Genomic DNA, 16,437 nt, shown 5'->3' on the forward strand with positions numbered 1-16,437 from the left:
ATATCATGATATATAACTAAAATATTTTGGTTTTATGATAGTGAGAATGTTTAATGAGACAGAAAATCAAGTAAAGAGAATTCAAATACATGTACATCTCCTCTAATGCCAAAGAATTTGTCTATCTACAATACATTTTCCAAATTTAAGAAATTTGGTAATGACTATCAATACAATACACAAAAAGAAATTTGAAGTTTTAATGAAAAGTGATTGTTACAAATGAAGGCAAATAACCTAAGTAACTTTACATAACAAATATTTGTGCATTACTTCCCTTTAATAATGTATGATCAATAACAATAATTGACTTCATTTCTTCAAAATAAATTAAATACGTTAAAATTAGTTTACTGATTTTTTACTTTACTTTATACAGACATAGTAAAGACGCGCTAAATGTCATCTTTATGCCTCAAGAGTATAATCAAAGAAATATTCTTTTTTTCTGTGTGTAATAAATAGAATAATATAATCGTAAAGCTTCATAAACAAATCTTTTGAACGCTTTGAAATAATGATACTATCCCCAAAAGAGTCTCGCTCAAAGTTTAAAAAAAATCAGTATTGAACGTACACTCACTCAATATCCTCTATATCATTTCGTATTAATACATTAATGATAAAATAATTTTCGTATTCGCTACAAATTTGTATATTTATAAGTAAATAAGTAAGTAAATATTTTATTTTCGTGACATGTGCATATCTGTTACAATACATATCTACAAGAAAAAAACATAACACCCGTCCAATGGGCCTATTCGCCATCAAAAATCATATAATTCTATAGTCATTACATACATATTATAGATTGTTTTTAAAACCATTTGTGTAAATTTGTATATCACTGACAAACTTAAGAAGAGCGATTAGTGAATTAGAGTTATGATTCTTGATTCTTGATTAAAGTTTAACGAGTATGTTTTACATTATTTTCTTGTGGATATATTATAGCATTTGAATAAAGCTGTCACCGAATCATTAATATCAACATCTTTAAGAAGCGAAATGCATAAAAAGGTAAGAAAGAATAAAGTCTTCATTTTAAAGATTCTAGTTGTTCATGTAAAATGATTCAGCTAATTATTACACACCTTTCATGTGTAATCCTACAATAATTTAAATGGAATAAATTTAATAAAGGACGAGTGTTTTTCTGTCTAATATTACAAAGGAATACACGTATTTTGATAACATTATCTTTAATAGTAATAAAACTTTCACAGTAATTGTAAATAGTATATATGGCAATTTACAGTCAAGACATGAATAAATCTAGATTATATTACAGTCTTATCATATCGTATAAAATTTAGTTCGTCTTTCATAAGTGAATAGTATTTGGTTCAATTAGAGTACATAACAGAACGTCTGTGGAGATAATCACTTACAACAAATTTAGCACATCTTATACAAAATTCACAAATTAAATATTTTAATTTGCAATCGTCTGCAAGTCAACAAAGTCTATGTTCCTAAAAATATTTGTTCTATATGGCGCACTGTAAGAGGAAATATTTTCCGTCTTTTTCGTTGTTTGAGGGGCGAAATCTATATATATTCTGTTCAACCATATATACCGATCATTTTAAGGGCCAATATACCGTTTCTAAACCTCTCTGTTATGGACGATTCGTTTAACATCACTGAAACAATAGATGTTCTCCGGAACTCGGGACATGTGACTTTTTATCCAGAGTATCCGTAGGTACCAAACTTTTACCGTTATAGCTTCACTGTGCACTACCCGTTACAATACATTAGTCAACCTGTTGAGCTTATTTTCGAAACTGTAACTGTAAAAGTACAGTACTAATAGACATTTGCGACACAATGTAGGGAACGATTATCGAAGAACAGTTACGTTAATATTGAGGGGTCATCTCAACACATAATATGAACACTTGAAATAAAGCCATGATATCTTACTGTGTTCTTTGCTTACATCATAATTATCATTTTAGTAATCGCTAGACGAACTGAAACGAAGTTCCTTAAATAAATTTAGAACTTTTCGCATATGTTCAGCCAGTGGTCGTTTGCGTTGACGGTTGTTTTGTCTAGTGCACTGACGTACATCAATAGTTTCTTCCTTTGATGATGTCAAAACGTTTGACAGCTTGAGCACGGATATCTTGACGTCTTGACTACGGCCTGCATTGTACAGTTCACGTTGGACTGGTTCGGGTTCGAGCTGTCTCCGGACTAGGCCCGAGCTTAGCTGCTGGTCAGCTGTCCATGTTGGCCCTCATTTGGCCATTTATACATCTGTTAAGATTTATCGAAGCTTGACCTAGCAATGACTGATGCATGTGAGCCGCTTAAGCTTGCCCTTGGTTTAGATTCCCGGTCTTTCCATAGGGACTGCACCTAAATGTGTTTTGTTTCGTCAATAAATCCTTGACTCAAAAGACGTCTTTCAATTAAGACGTTGTACGGCCTATAGCGCTGACAATATTTTGAAAATATTGAAATGTGAAATTGAAATGGAGTGAGTTACTGAATCGGAATTATGCATCAAAGCAGCAGGTGTCCAGTGCTGCGTGGCAGCCGTAAAAAAGGAGCCCCGTACTTCACTTCAGTGTTGCTATATGTTTCTGGTCCTGTAAGATAATTTAGTCTAGCACCTTTAAGTGTTGAGATTTGAGTCCCGCTTAATCCAGTGCTAGGGGAGTAAGGGTTGTTGCACTTTTTATTATCCATCATGTACAACCCAATCAAACCGAGTCTGCAGTTTTCATGATTTCTTTTGCTGTTTTAATGCTTCCGAGGGATCACTTTTTTCAAGATATTTCAATACTTTTTATTCATATACTGATAGTCCGTCTATTGTAGGATCTAAACAGGTTCTCTTAACAGTGCACAATCTTATTTCTTACATCAAATATAGGTGGGCTATTGTTTGCCTTCGATATATTAAACATTATTCACTGCTATTTCAACGCTGAGCGCCAAACCAGAAGCTGTCAGCACCATTTTTCATGTGTTTGGTATCATGTGGCTTGAACTAATAACCTTCTTCAGTCGAATAAGATTGTCTACTAAAAGCTTTATAAATTATATATGAAATATTAAAAACACATTAGCATAATGCGTCAGTAAAATAGACAATGATTTAATTGCAATTTACCTAGGTTTGAAAGCTATTTTTTAAACGATGTCAAAATATATTAAGAATGGTGCAGATGTAGGGTAACTGATTTATGATATAAATACTTAATGTAGTTTCATCGTTTCTCCTAATCATGCTTACTTAAAATCTGATTAATTTATTTCGGTAGGAATTTTGCTTGCTTATAATCCCACCACGATTCTCACTGAAGTGGCAAAAAAGTATTTCATATGCAAATACAAGTTCTTCGAGTTACGTTAAGGTATAAGTGTATCGTCATTGAAAGACGTGATCCGGGCTTTAATTTCATGTTTTTATTTGAAATACTCATTAAACAAATGCGAGTAAATATGGCGGTCAGTGCTATTGATGGAAGTAGAGCCACAGGAATTATATTATTCAGGGCAATTACACGTAATACAAACACAAATAATCGCTTGCAATGCTTGTGAGAAACCGTGTTTATTATAAAATGTAAGATTATTTTGAGATTATTCCTTTATATAACTTGTCATCGATCCTCAATCCCCGTTCCTCATTATAAGCCGGAAATGTAAAATACAAACTTTTGCAATAGTTATCACATTCTGTGAAGTCTGTTTAAGTGTATATAATTAAGTGCGTTTATACAAAAACAGTCTAACTTTCTTATTGAGGTGTATAAAACACTGTAACTTATAATCAGGACATCTATTTTGATTGTATATTATTCTTAATTAATTAATGTTTGATAATTAATAGAAATAAAAACATTTTTTTCTGTCGAATATTGTTGTGAAAACTATCTAGAATGACAGAAAATGGTCTACCTAAGAAAGTGAATCCGAACACCAAAATCATTCATTCAGTCGTTAACGCTCTACAGACGTTAAAAGTGTTGTTTACGTGACGTCACAATGTTGCGTCAAAAAGCACGTGCAAAAACAATCAAATCAAGAACGCCATTTCAATGTCGCAAAGGAGTTAAAATTTTCACATTTATTTCACTATTGATACTTTGTATTTCGCTTGAAAAATATAGAGTGAAATGAAATAAACAAACAAAGTTTTAACAACGTTTTTAAAATTCGTTGTTCTCAAAATGTTTCTACACACTTTAAATTAAACGCCAGATTTTTTATTCAACCCACTGGAACAGCCTTAAAATTATGTTTCTATTGGTAACTCTGAGGCGAAAACAAATTTAACCACCAGCTACAACTATGCACTGAAAATTTCCTAAACATCACCAATGATTTATGGAAATTTAAGGAAAATTCTATATCATGTTATACTTTTAGAATCCCGACATAAAGGGATCAGCTCATAGAAACGAAACACTTCTTTTGCTTTCTGGCAATTTGTACATAGATAGTGATTATGTATTTTGTTTTGAAGTTGAAATACAACTTTATGTACATTTTGTGACAAATTAGTTCTCATTCAGCTCTCATTCCTTTTTGTTCACAACCCTGTAACAAACTCTTAAATCATTATTCTAACCCCCTCAAATTCGTGTGTTCCGTATCTAAAGGGATAAATATTTATATATTTCAAAAGCATAATGTGTCTTTAAGTAATGAGCAAATATATATGCCAACTAAAAACACCCTAACAGTGTTAAGAGAGAGAGAAAGAAAAAATTGACGTATATTGTAATGCAAATTATTCCGCAGCAAACAAACAAACGTTTGATTTTTCTATTAATGTAAAGAATATACTGTAAAAAATAATTACGTAGTTACCCATTCGCACATCACAATTTGAGATTAACTCACGGCATTCACTGAACTGGCTATATCCTTACAGGTCTTTAAACAATTTATTCTTGAACTATGTACAAAGATTAAATAATTGAAACTTTAGCCAAAAAGAATTTCCCATGAAACCGTGGCAAATCCTTTAAGATGAAGACAAAACTTGACAATCTAGGCCTAGTAATCATGACGAACTAATAAAATAACAATTAGGGTAGGTATCATTTAACTTTTCAAACATACAGGCTTTCTTTAAAAAGGTTCGGGCAGAGGGGATTGAAATTTGAAAAGTGGTATTCAAATTTTATTTGTCAGTTCTAATCATTCTTATGGATCCGTTTGAACTTTCATTCAAAAACTAGTTAACTTTATAATAAAAAAGGATAAAGGTGTAAATAAATAATTTTATAAATGACCTTTATGAAAAAAAAAAAAACCACATTAAATCCTTTAATAATGACAGGAAAATAATAATATACGTCAATAAACAGTTATAAACTAAAATACAGTCTGCATATTATATATAAACAGAGGTGTGTTCCGATAGCAGACAAATGGAAGACAAGGTTCCGTTTTGTGATGTTCATACACGGATGAAATGTTTTCATTAGATGCCAATATGGTTTATTTAAACATTGTTAATAATTGTAGCAATAATACCACACAACAATAATGGACTAAAATGTACAATCTAATTATGTCTCAATTTATCACATACTCTAACGCTTTGCTACTTACAAAGACTTTACAGAAGCTCGTAGCAATTCTTGAAAATTGTATCGTACAGTTTTAAATGAACGAAATACTTAGTTTGGAAAAAAACAATACAGAACTGTTGTTTTTTTTTCACCAAAACTAAAATATGAAAGAACTTTGATAATAAATATCTAATTATGGCTATTTATTTTGATGTGCTGCATGACTCGAGTGATGAAATTTTATTTGGGAAAAGTTATTGTGATATAAATTATCAAATGCACTGTGATACCTATTAATGTTTCTTCAGTTTTGATCTCCATGCATTTGTGCTTAAATATGCATATACAGGCCTCATATTCATACAAATATATTTTGTCAAATAAATAAAACAGTTTCTCTCAAGGGTTCATTCAGAAAGCTTCTTAAATTTTATGTTGCAACTGTTCTCATCAAAATGAGGTTTTCATTATTATTTGTGTTTGTTTTTATCGTTAGAATATAAAGTTATATTTTTGAGGCTAGAGAGCCTGTATGTTTGCATATGAAGAACAACACTAAAATTCAGGTTGAAACAACGGTGAATGAAATTAAGAAAACTGAGGATAATATCATCCGTACATTAGGTGACATTAAACGAGCAGTTTCTGATTTTACGGACATGTTTGTAGACATAAGAGGAAACATAACGGATGAGATGATAAAGAGAGGCGATGAAATAAAAAGGAGAGAAGGTATAATAAAACAGTTATTTTACATGAAATTCACATAACTTACAGCATATTTACACTTTAAAATGCAAAGTTTAAAATACACTTGTATTTTGGTGGTGTCTCAGTCACGGGAGGTAAATGATGAATTCAAAATCTATAATGTTAATTGAGTTACTCCCCTTGGCGTGAGAATACCAAACTTTGCTTCTTGCTATATACACTTAATTTCAGCTTTTGTATAGGACCACCTCCTCTTGTACATATTGTATATAAGATATATAAGCTGAGTTGAGCTTAACTCATTACATTGTTACATTGGTTATATGGATCAATATATCTTAATAATTTTATATTGATTTGTTAAGTTTAAGTGATAGAAAAAAAGTACAAAACATTACATATCTGTAATATAATAACTATCTGTAAACTATATACAATGTATAAAACTATAAATGTTGCAAAAGTGACATATATTGTACGAGTTTCTACAAAAATATGACACATACGCCTAGAATTTTTCTTAATTTTTTAAACAATAACCAGAGCATGTAATGAATGTCATAAAAATAATAAATGATACATACTTTACTTTTTTAATTCCAAGAGAGACCGAAATGATAGCAACTATAGAGATAGGATCCTTAGTAGAAGTTAGATGTGAGTTAATAGATATTTTATACTTTATTTCAGAATCGTTCAAAACATTATTTGAGGAAACAACAAAAAACCTGACTAGTAGCATCGAGGCTGAAAAAGAGAAACTTATTCAACTCCAAGGTATTGCTACCTGTTGTAAATCAATTCCTTTTGATATCTATTTATCTACAACGGATCATAGCAAATTAAATTGTTGCTAACCTGACTCATGTTTTATCTTGGTATATCCCGTGGTAAATAATATATAACAACCTATGTTGCTCCTGATATAAATATAAGGTGTTTTACAAGCATAGGTCCCTTGATTTAAATATTTGAGATATAAATACAAAGTATTACTCAGGAAAACTCGAACAACCTCCTATCGCTTTTTATGCACATCACCTGAAAGACGAGAAACTTGATACTACAGATGAGATTCTCATATTCAAGAAGACATTCACTGACGAGGGAACAGGTTACGACACGTCCACGGGCTTGTTCGCAGCACCTGTTGGAGGACTGTACCAGTTTTCTGTTCATACATGTGCTTATCATGGAAAATATTCATAGCTGGGCCTAGTGACGGAAGGTAACGTTATTGCAGCAGATGCTAACTATGGTGATACTAATTATGGCTGTAATATGTTTGGTGCAATAGTAAGAGTAAAATCAGGAGCAAAACTTTGGATCAAATAAACATCGTCAGGTTCTAACCGCCAGCATTTTCAAAACACATACAGGTTCAACACATTTAGTGGACTGCTAGTGAATAACTGAATTAAAATCAACAAATAACATTAATCTTAATGAAATCATTTCAGTGTTAATACCTGATGTGAAACGTTAACACTTTGGTGTTTTGTTGTTTGTTTTTTTAGGTTTCACGTCACATCGGCACAGTTTAGGTCATATCGCGACGTTCCAGCTTTACTGGTGGAGGAAGACCTCAGGCGCCCTTCCGTGCATTATTTCAGGCACGAACGGGCACCTGAGTAGAACCACCGACGTTCCGTAATCTAGCTGGATAGCTTCCTCGCATGAAAGAATCCAGAGTCCCTGTTGGGATTCGAACCCACAGCAGTGAGGGGCAAGTAGTTTGAAGTCAACAACCTTAACCACTTGGCCACGGACGCCTCAACATTTTGGTGTAAGTTGTTTTATTTGATCGAGTCTCATAATCAGACTATAATTTGTCTGTTTTTATTTGTTTGGGTCGTCAGACCAAACAAATAATGATAGCTAAATTTCAGACTCTAATGCTGTTAATTGCAAGTGCCGAAAGTAGTCATTTTTTTGAAGCGGTTACTCCCCTTAATATGTAAACTAACGCCGAAAATTTCAGGGGAGATCACTGCGTAAAGATGGTCAAGTGACAGGCGCATTAATTTTTCAGCAAAATAATTCCCGAATGGTCGAAGATTTCTAATATTGATTTATTCTTTATAGATATACATGCTTATAGTAAGCTGCATGATTATTTACATCTGTGTTAAACAACAGTTACCGTCGTTACAAACCCTAATAATGAATAATTTAATTTTCTTCAGGCTGTTAACAAATTACTTCACCGTGGTCGAGGGGTTTGTGCGCTCGCTTAGGAAGCGAGAGGTCTGGCGTTCAAATCCCAGTTAAGGCAACTCATTTTTTTTTTCAAATTGTTTAAGTCAAATAAACATTAGATTGAATATCAGTGTTTAAGTTAGTCTAATAGCCAATTTACTACAGTTAAAACGCTGGAAAGCATTGGTGGCACTTTACAAAAACAAATTGGTTTATAATCTCACAACTTTCACCTTTCTGACATTCTGAGACCGAAACAAATTCAGCGCCTTCTGTGCTTTGATTTATTAAAGCTGCATAACACCAGACAAGCCTAAATATTAAAAGAAAATCAGTCTTTTAAAAAAAAATATTTAAAAACCGTTAAAGACTCAAGAATCAAGAAGTCGGTAACATGTTATATGCGACAAATGACTAATTTTGCAGTATTTGTCATCATATTTCCACTGCATGACTAGCACAGTAAGAGTTGTTCTTGCACATTGTGACCACTTTTGGCAATTAATATGTGTTGTAAGTGCCGAAAAGTAATTGTTTTTTAAAGGATAATTAAAGATTGACGATTAAGATAAAATTGTTCGATATGTCTACTTTATAAGAATATACTTTCTATACTTAAGAGTATATTTTAGGTGTAAAATGTTACCTCTAGATATTTAAAATATACAACTAGTATGTAAGCTATTACAGATTGAGTCTGTATTATGTTTTGTATGCTTAAGTAAGACAATTATTAATTTATGTATATACAGATGTGTAGAAAATCAAGTTGAAATAAGCACATATTCACCACGGTAATATGTGCTGTTGTGTTATCTGTCAAAAAGAGAACAAAACTTTATAACTATACAACTTTACTAATCTTTAATGATACACTTAAAAAGTGTGGATACAGTAGAAGCCAAAGTTGACATTTTAATTTATTCCAGCAGGACCTAGATGTACAATATAACAGTATATGGCTATTTTATATATCGTCACCTTAGTTTATTATAATTAAAATAATATTTAATTTGTAATTGTTTATAATATATAATATCAACTATTGTAAGTTTATATCACTATAAGAATACTTGAAGAATTTATACAAGTGTTTTTAAGAAGAGAACATAGCTCCTTGTGCCTGTACAGCTAATGCACAAACAACCTTCCAGTAATAAATGCTAAACGTTAATAGCAACCTTTACCAATAAAGTCAATGGTTTCACTATTATTATAACATATCCTGTTATGTATTATATGAGTACTATTTCTAAACAAAATAATTTAAATTGAAGAAACGTTTGCATCTATTCTTTTTTTCAGTTTTATGAAAGTTCGAATCAGCAACCTTGAGCTTATTATGACAGGGTATAATCTATTTTGAAATGAAACAGAAATTTAAGGGAAAAATCGGATGTGAAGGCATATTAAAGAAGAAATATATTATAAACTTTGTAGCCTTTCTTGATTGCATAAAGAGAATTAGAATCAATCGGGTTTTGGTTAAGTAAGTATAAAGATAAAGATATACTGATTACTTTTGATTTATGCGAAAAGGTTCCTCGTAGGACAAAATTTACACGTAGGAAATTAATCAGAAAAGAGTAGCATATAAATGAACTACTTATTCGATTTTTTTAAAGATAAGTTGCACATACGAATATAATGTACATATAAACATGATAAATTATATATAGAAATTTATCACATAAACCGCGGCGCAGGAGTGTAATAAAGCCATTTAATAAAAACGATATTACACTAGTCAATATTACACTAGTGTAATAACACTTTGACGTCACGTAATTTGCGCTATAAACATAACGTTAAAGCGCGCTAATGTTAGCGTTACACTATCGGCGCGTCAAAGAAAAATGACTCTTGTTAACAGTTTACCGTTCTTATTTTATATTATGTGATAAATAGAACATTATATTCGTGTAGATTCAATACTAAATTTATTGAACTCGTTGAATAAAACAATATTATGCTCGCCAGAGGCTCGCATAATATGATTTTATTCACCTCGTTCAATAAATTTAGTATTAAACCTACACTCATTCAATATCCTCTATATATCTATCATATCGGTTCTTATCAAAAAGCACATGAAACAAATATAAAAGAGATTACTGAAAGGTAAAATGAAGCAAAACTGAATCATTTTCCAAACTAAGGAAAAGTTTTGGTTAAGAAGTAACAAATGAGAACATAACTAAGAAGACAACATCAGAAAGGAAAAATTAAAACAATAAAGACCAATATCCTTACCCATACGAGGGCATGGCTGTAATGGTTGACAGTTTTTCAATAATTTTATTTGGAATTCTTTCTTTCACGTTTTCTTTTGCAATGATTTTTATGATTTTATAAACATTAACTTATTTGTGTGTTTTATCTACAAATGCTAAACAATAACATAAAACATTAAAACTGTTAACTGCATTTTACTCACATTTATTATTATAATAGTCTTAACTAGCAGATAAATATCAAATGTGTGCTATTCTAGGCTGACGTTTAAGCTCATTACAATAAATTTGCCATATACTTTTTTCAAATACAATTACGGCAAAAACGCTACTAATAATGAACTGTTTAGAAATAATTTACATTCATATTGTTTCAGACTGCAATATAAGTATTTGTGTATCACATTATTTCAATATTTCCTCGTCATAATAAATGATACCGATGTAAAGCCTCTAAAGATGTGTTTTTCTAAACATACACAATACCAGAGTTACAAAGATATAAATCGAAAAGTTATACAGATACATTTAAAGTATATGTATTTTTAGAAGACTAAATATAAAGAATATCCCAAATAATAAATTATCGCAGAAAGGTTAACATGGAAAAAAAATCATTTAATTGAACTTGACGTATACTTTGTTTAGGATTAAATATCTGGTTTGAATATCTTTATGTTAAATATAAATATGCAGTCATGCCACTAAGCAAACTGATTTACAATTGAACATTATTTATGCTGCCATTCATATGTATTGAAAATTGACAAATTTCAGTAAAATTATGTTTCATAGCATAATTATGATTGTGATTATGTAAGATCATTGTGTGCTTACCATTTTCGCCCATCAGTTTATGATTTAAATATTGTCATTTTAATAAAAGTTCTATTTCTCACGGCGTGCTACTTAAATTTCATTCAAAGTATTACACTAATATTTTTTAGCGTAACATTAATTAAATATAATCACATAGTAACTAACAAAACACCTTTTTGTGAATAGTTGAAACTCGCGTATTACTAGAATTTCTTTTGGTTCCTTTAGTACATATATTCCGGTGAAAAAAAAAACACTTCTAAATTTTGTAAGATGAATATATGAATCTAATTGAAGCACTTCCCATGTTGCCATCACTTAAGTTTAAGGGTGTTGGAAAGACACGCCTTGTTGATTTATTTTTTCTACACGATTTTCATAAAATGCGAATTTATTTATGACTACTTGTTCGAGATAAAGATAGTTTATAAACTATACGCCCAAGTTCTTAAAATGAATAAATAAATGACGAAAGTAAGATAAGAATTATTTTGTTTTTCTTTTAATTATATGTCTAACTTTTTCTTCATAAGATAAGGTTCGGTAAGAGGGATTTAAAATGTTTTTAAGCTACAACTTGATTTTTTACAATTTACGTGATATTATTGTTCGTATCTTTATTAATTATTATCAGGAAACACTGAAAATCAAGGAAATCAGTCTGAAATCACTTTATGTAACACATTTTAAAAGTTAAAAAACTACAAGCTCAGTCAACAGCTACAAGTAGTTTTCACAAAAGTTTTGAATTTTCAGAATGTAAGTAAAATGGGCAAAAACATAAAAATCTAGATACAGCAATAATGAAATGTTTCCTAATTATTAATTATATTTAGTAATTTTTAAGTTTTGGTCCATTGATAGCAACAACCTCAATCGAAGTATAAAGAGAACAATTAACTGTCTCTTTCAATGGCATTATTAAACCAATAATTTGTGTTACGAAAACGTTTTTAAATATAACGGATGTTTCAAATATGTTTGCTTGGTAGCCTTTTACAAGTAAGTATTTATGGCATACTAGAATAACCAGTCTTCCGTTAACTTGATGAGTAACTTACTGTCCTACATATAACCATTAATCTCAATGTGATTATTTTTGTCTGGTCCTTCAGGATGATTGAATATAATATTTAATTGTATTGAAAAACGAAAACAGCCTAAGAAGGTGCTGGCGGGTGTGGTAAGTGGTTGAACCCATCAGGGTCTCTCATGAACAGTCTCGATCAAATCGAGTCTATTATTTTTCATCTGTTTTTTTCTAGAGTAATATCACCTTTCCATGACTTTTATGACAATACCAAAGAATAGTTATTTTAAAATCACGTATGATGAAACAATCGGTATTAAAGTTCAAAACATCATTTTTTTTATAACAAAAGATCATTCTATGAGATTTTGGCATGAATTGTATGTATTTCATTTCATAGAATCATGCTGATTTGTTACTAGTAGTGATGTAACTTCATTCTCATTTGGGAGGTAGCGTTTTATATAAGGAAATTTCAAACTGTTTCCCTCAAACTGTTTCTAAAGGATATCCTTCAAATCCGTATTTCAGTGCATTTCTGCGAAACAACTATACTAAAGAATATATTACGGGCCTCATACTCAAATAACAAAGAAGATTTCCTTGTATTAATACAACAGTTTCTCTAAGCGAGTCGGATTAAGAGACTTTCTCAGATTTTATTTTTCAACTGTCGCAATGAAAATGAGGTTCTCACTGTCATTTGTGTTTGTTATTGTCGTTGGAATATATAGTTATAATCTTTCTGAGGCTAGAGAGCCTGTATGTTCTAAATTTGCATATGAAGAACAGCTTTTAGAGAAAATGATAAGAACTGAAATTAAGGTAGAAACAATGGTAAATGAAATTAAGAAAACTGAGGATAATGTCATCAGTACATTAGGCGACATAAAACGAGCAGTTTCAGATTTTACGGACATGTTTGCAGACATGAAGGGGAACATAACAGACGAAATGTTAAAGAGAAGTGACGAGATAAAAAGGAGAGAAGGTAAAAGATAAACACCAGATCTTCATTATAAGAAAATTTATACATGTATACTTAAATATTACTGATGTAATACGAAAACTGACGTATATCTTTAGCATATAATTAATTAACGATTGTTGTTTAAGTCTGAATCAATATAACTTAAAAGTTCGTAATGCTTTATGAAATATGAATTGAGAAAATTGGTTAAATGATAAATGCGTGGAACATTTAATATTCAAAGAATTATAAGCTTTAAAAAGAAGACATTTCATGCACCGGTTACAATGCTGACATAATTATCTAACTAAAATTTCTATGTTTATAAAAGTAGAATATGGCATAACTTATATTGCTGGAAAGTTTATATATTTTCAGTTTGCTTAACCCGTCACAATACAACACGCATCGTAAAATTACATTATTATAATCATAAATCAACAAATGAATTAAGGGAAAGTGAAAGAGAAAACCATAAATAAAACGACAACAGTAAAAAAGGTAAATTTCCACTTTTAAATTTTCATTGACAATTAACAGCCTCGTGCACAACCTTTGGCTAGTACGAGCATGAACATTTATAAAACTTATAAGGGACATCAGTTTATTGTTACCTTTCTGCCCTATTCTTCCTAGTGTCTATATCAAGCTCTTTCTATTTGGTGCGTCAAAGAAATGCTGTATTTTTAAATTAAGTTTGCGATATTTATGTCTGTGTGTATACTTCTGATGTTTACAAACAATTACAGTGAATATTAATGTGAAATGAATTACAGTGAACATTTATGTTGAACATACCAATATAAACACATTTCCATGAAAGAAATGCTGTCTCATCACATTAGTTTTTCTTATTAGATACATGTTCCCTGACCTTTTATTACATTTATTCTATATTGAATTATGTTATGAAATGGCTATTTAGTCAGCTAATAGAACATCAAAATTTGAGCGAGGAAAATCAAAATTTATTATTTATTAGAATGCAAGTTGTTTTTTCTTCCCTTAAGTTTTATTTCAGAAGTTACATTACCGGTTATGTAAAACTTAGTTTCGAATCAAGTTCCGTGTTATCAGCAACACTTTCTGCAGACAGTTAACACAAAATATCACATATAATACTTATTGAACTTTGATTACCGTTCGTAATTGTATTTTAATATTATTTTTACAGGATCCTTCAACAACTTATTTGAGGAGACAAAAACAAACCTCACGAGTGACATGGGAGCTAAAAGAGAAGAACTTACTCATCTACAAGGTATTATTTCTTCTTTCTCTTCCATCTGATGATTATTTTCCATAACTTTGTTTTGATTTTATTATTCAGTTGATTTTATTATTTAGTTCGATCTTTTGAAGTTCATTCACGTACAATATTTTACCAATTATCGGTATGAGTATTTTTTTTATATTCGACTAACCTGTTGCTGTAACCATAGACTAGTAGTTCCTTTCATCGTACAACATATTCAATTACATGTATAATTACATTTCATCGTCTTTATTTTACAGACAAGTTTTTATAATAACTCTTATATATAAGAATGCCCCTTAATTTCAGGAAAAAACTTGAACGCCCTCTCGTCGCTTTCCATGCACATCACGTGGCAGATTTATTATTAGGATTTTTCTTAGGGAAATTATCTTATTCCGTTTATACCATATTCTTTGAAATTGAACTATGTCAGAAAATGACTTACATGACAGCCATTAGAAATTCGGAAAAAAAAAAATTTGATTATAGAAAAAAGCAAGGAAAATCAAAATGCATAATATAAGAATGCAGGTTGTTTTTCTTCACTTAAATTTTTATTTCTGAAGTTAAACTACTGGCTATGTAAAATTAGCTTTCGAAGTTCTGTGTTATCGGCAACACATTTTTCATACAGTTCATATGTAGACATAATAACATTTACAATACTTATTTAATTTTGAGTTATTGTACTTTGATACATTTTTACAGGATCCTTGAAGAAATTATTGAGGAGACAAGAACAAACCTCTCGAGTGACATGGAAGCTAAAAGAGAAGAACTTACTCAACTTCAAGGTATTGTTTCTCATTTTACTTTCACGTGATGATTTATTTTCAAAACTGTGTTTTGATTTTATGATTAAAATGGTTTTATTATTCATTTGTGTGTTTTGAAGTGCCTTACAATATCTTATAAATAATCAGTTTAATTTGTTGATGTAACTATATACTAGTCCTTCCCATTATTGTTCAACAGACTCAATTACATGCATATTTTCTTATTTTGAATACATTTCATCACCTTTTTGTTACAGATATGTTTTTATAATAACTGTAATATATCAGACTTTTTTATACTCAGAAAAACTTGAACGACCTACGATCGCTTTCCATGCACATGACGTGGCAGACTTGCTTCTTGATAAAACAAATGAGATTGTTATATTTACGAAAAGTGTGATTAACGAGGGAACAGGTTACGACACATCTACTGGGGTTTTTACAGCACCCGTTGGAGGACTATACCAGTTTTTTGTTCATACATGTGTTTTTAAAGGAAACTATGCTTTTATTGGTATAGTGTTGGACGGTAGAATTATTGCAGCAAATAAAAACTATGATAATGATTATTACACTTGTAGTACTGTTGGTGCAATAGTGAGAGTACAGTCAGGTGAAAAAGTTTTGGTCAAATCAACATCGTCAAGTTCTAACCGCCGGCTGCATCAATACTCACTGAATGTGAACACATTTAGTGGGGTACTTGTCAGTAACTGAATGAATAAATCATTTAACTTTTGTATATGACATTTATATATCTGAAAGTTTTATAAATATTTATACAATGATTATCGTCTGACGAATATGTTGATTATCAAGTTTAGAAAAGATAGTATTTTTCTGTATTTATAATTACACGTATATAACTGTATTGTTGCATTTTCAAAT

At 30.5% G+C, this 16,437-nt stretch overlaps 1 protein-coding gene across 1 annotated transcript; it reads left to right on the plus strand.

Moving 5' to 3' along the window:
- Positions 1-13,376: 13,376 nt before the first annotated feature.
- LOC132752089 (uncharacterized) lies at positions 13,377-16,266 on the plus strand. The gene is made up of 4 exons (XM_060742364.1): positions 13,377-13,533; positions 14,687-14,773; positions 15,479-15,564; positions 15,835-16,266. The coding sequence occupies exons 1-4, from the start codon at positions 13,377-13,379 to the stop codon at positions 16,264-16,266; spliced, it is 762 nt and encodes a 253-aa protein (XP_060598347.1).
- The last annotated feature ends 171 nt before the right edge of the window (positions 16,267-16,437 follow it).

Source organism: Ruditapes philippinarum, unplaced genomic scaffold (assembly GCF_026571515.1).
Source record: "Ruditapes philippinarum isolate M1 unplaced genomic scaffold, ASM2657151v2 ctg5256_1_1_1_1, whole genome shotgun sequence".
Classification (NCBI taxonomy): domain Eukaryota; kingdom Metazoa; phylum Mollusca; class Bivalvia; order Venerida; family Veneridae; genus Ruditapes; species Ruditapes philippinarum.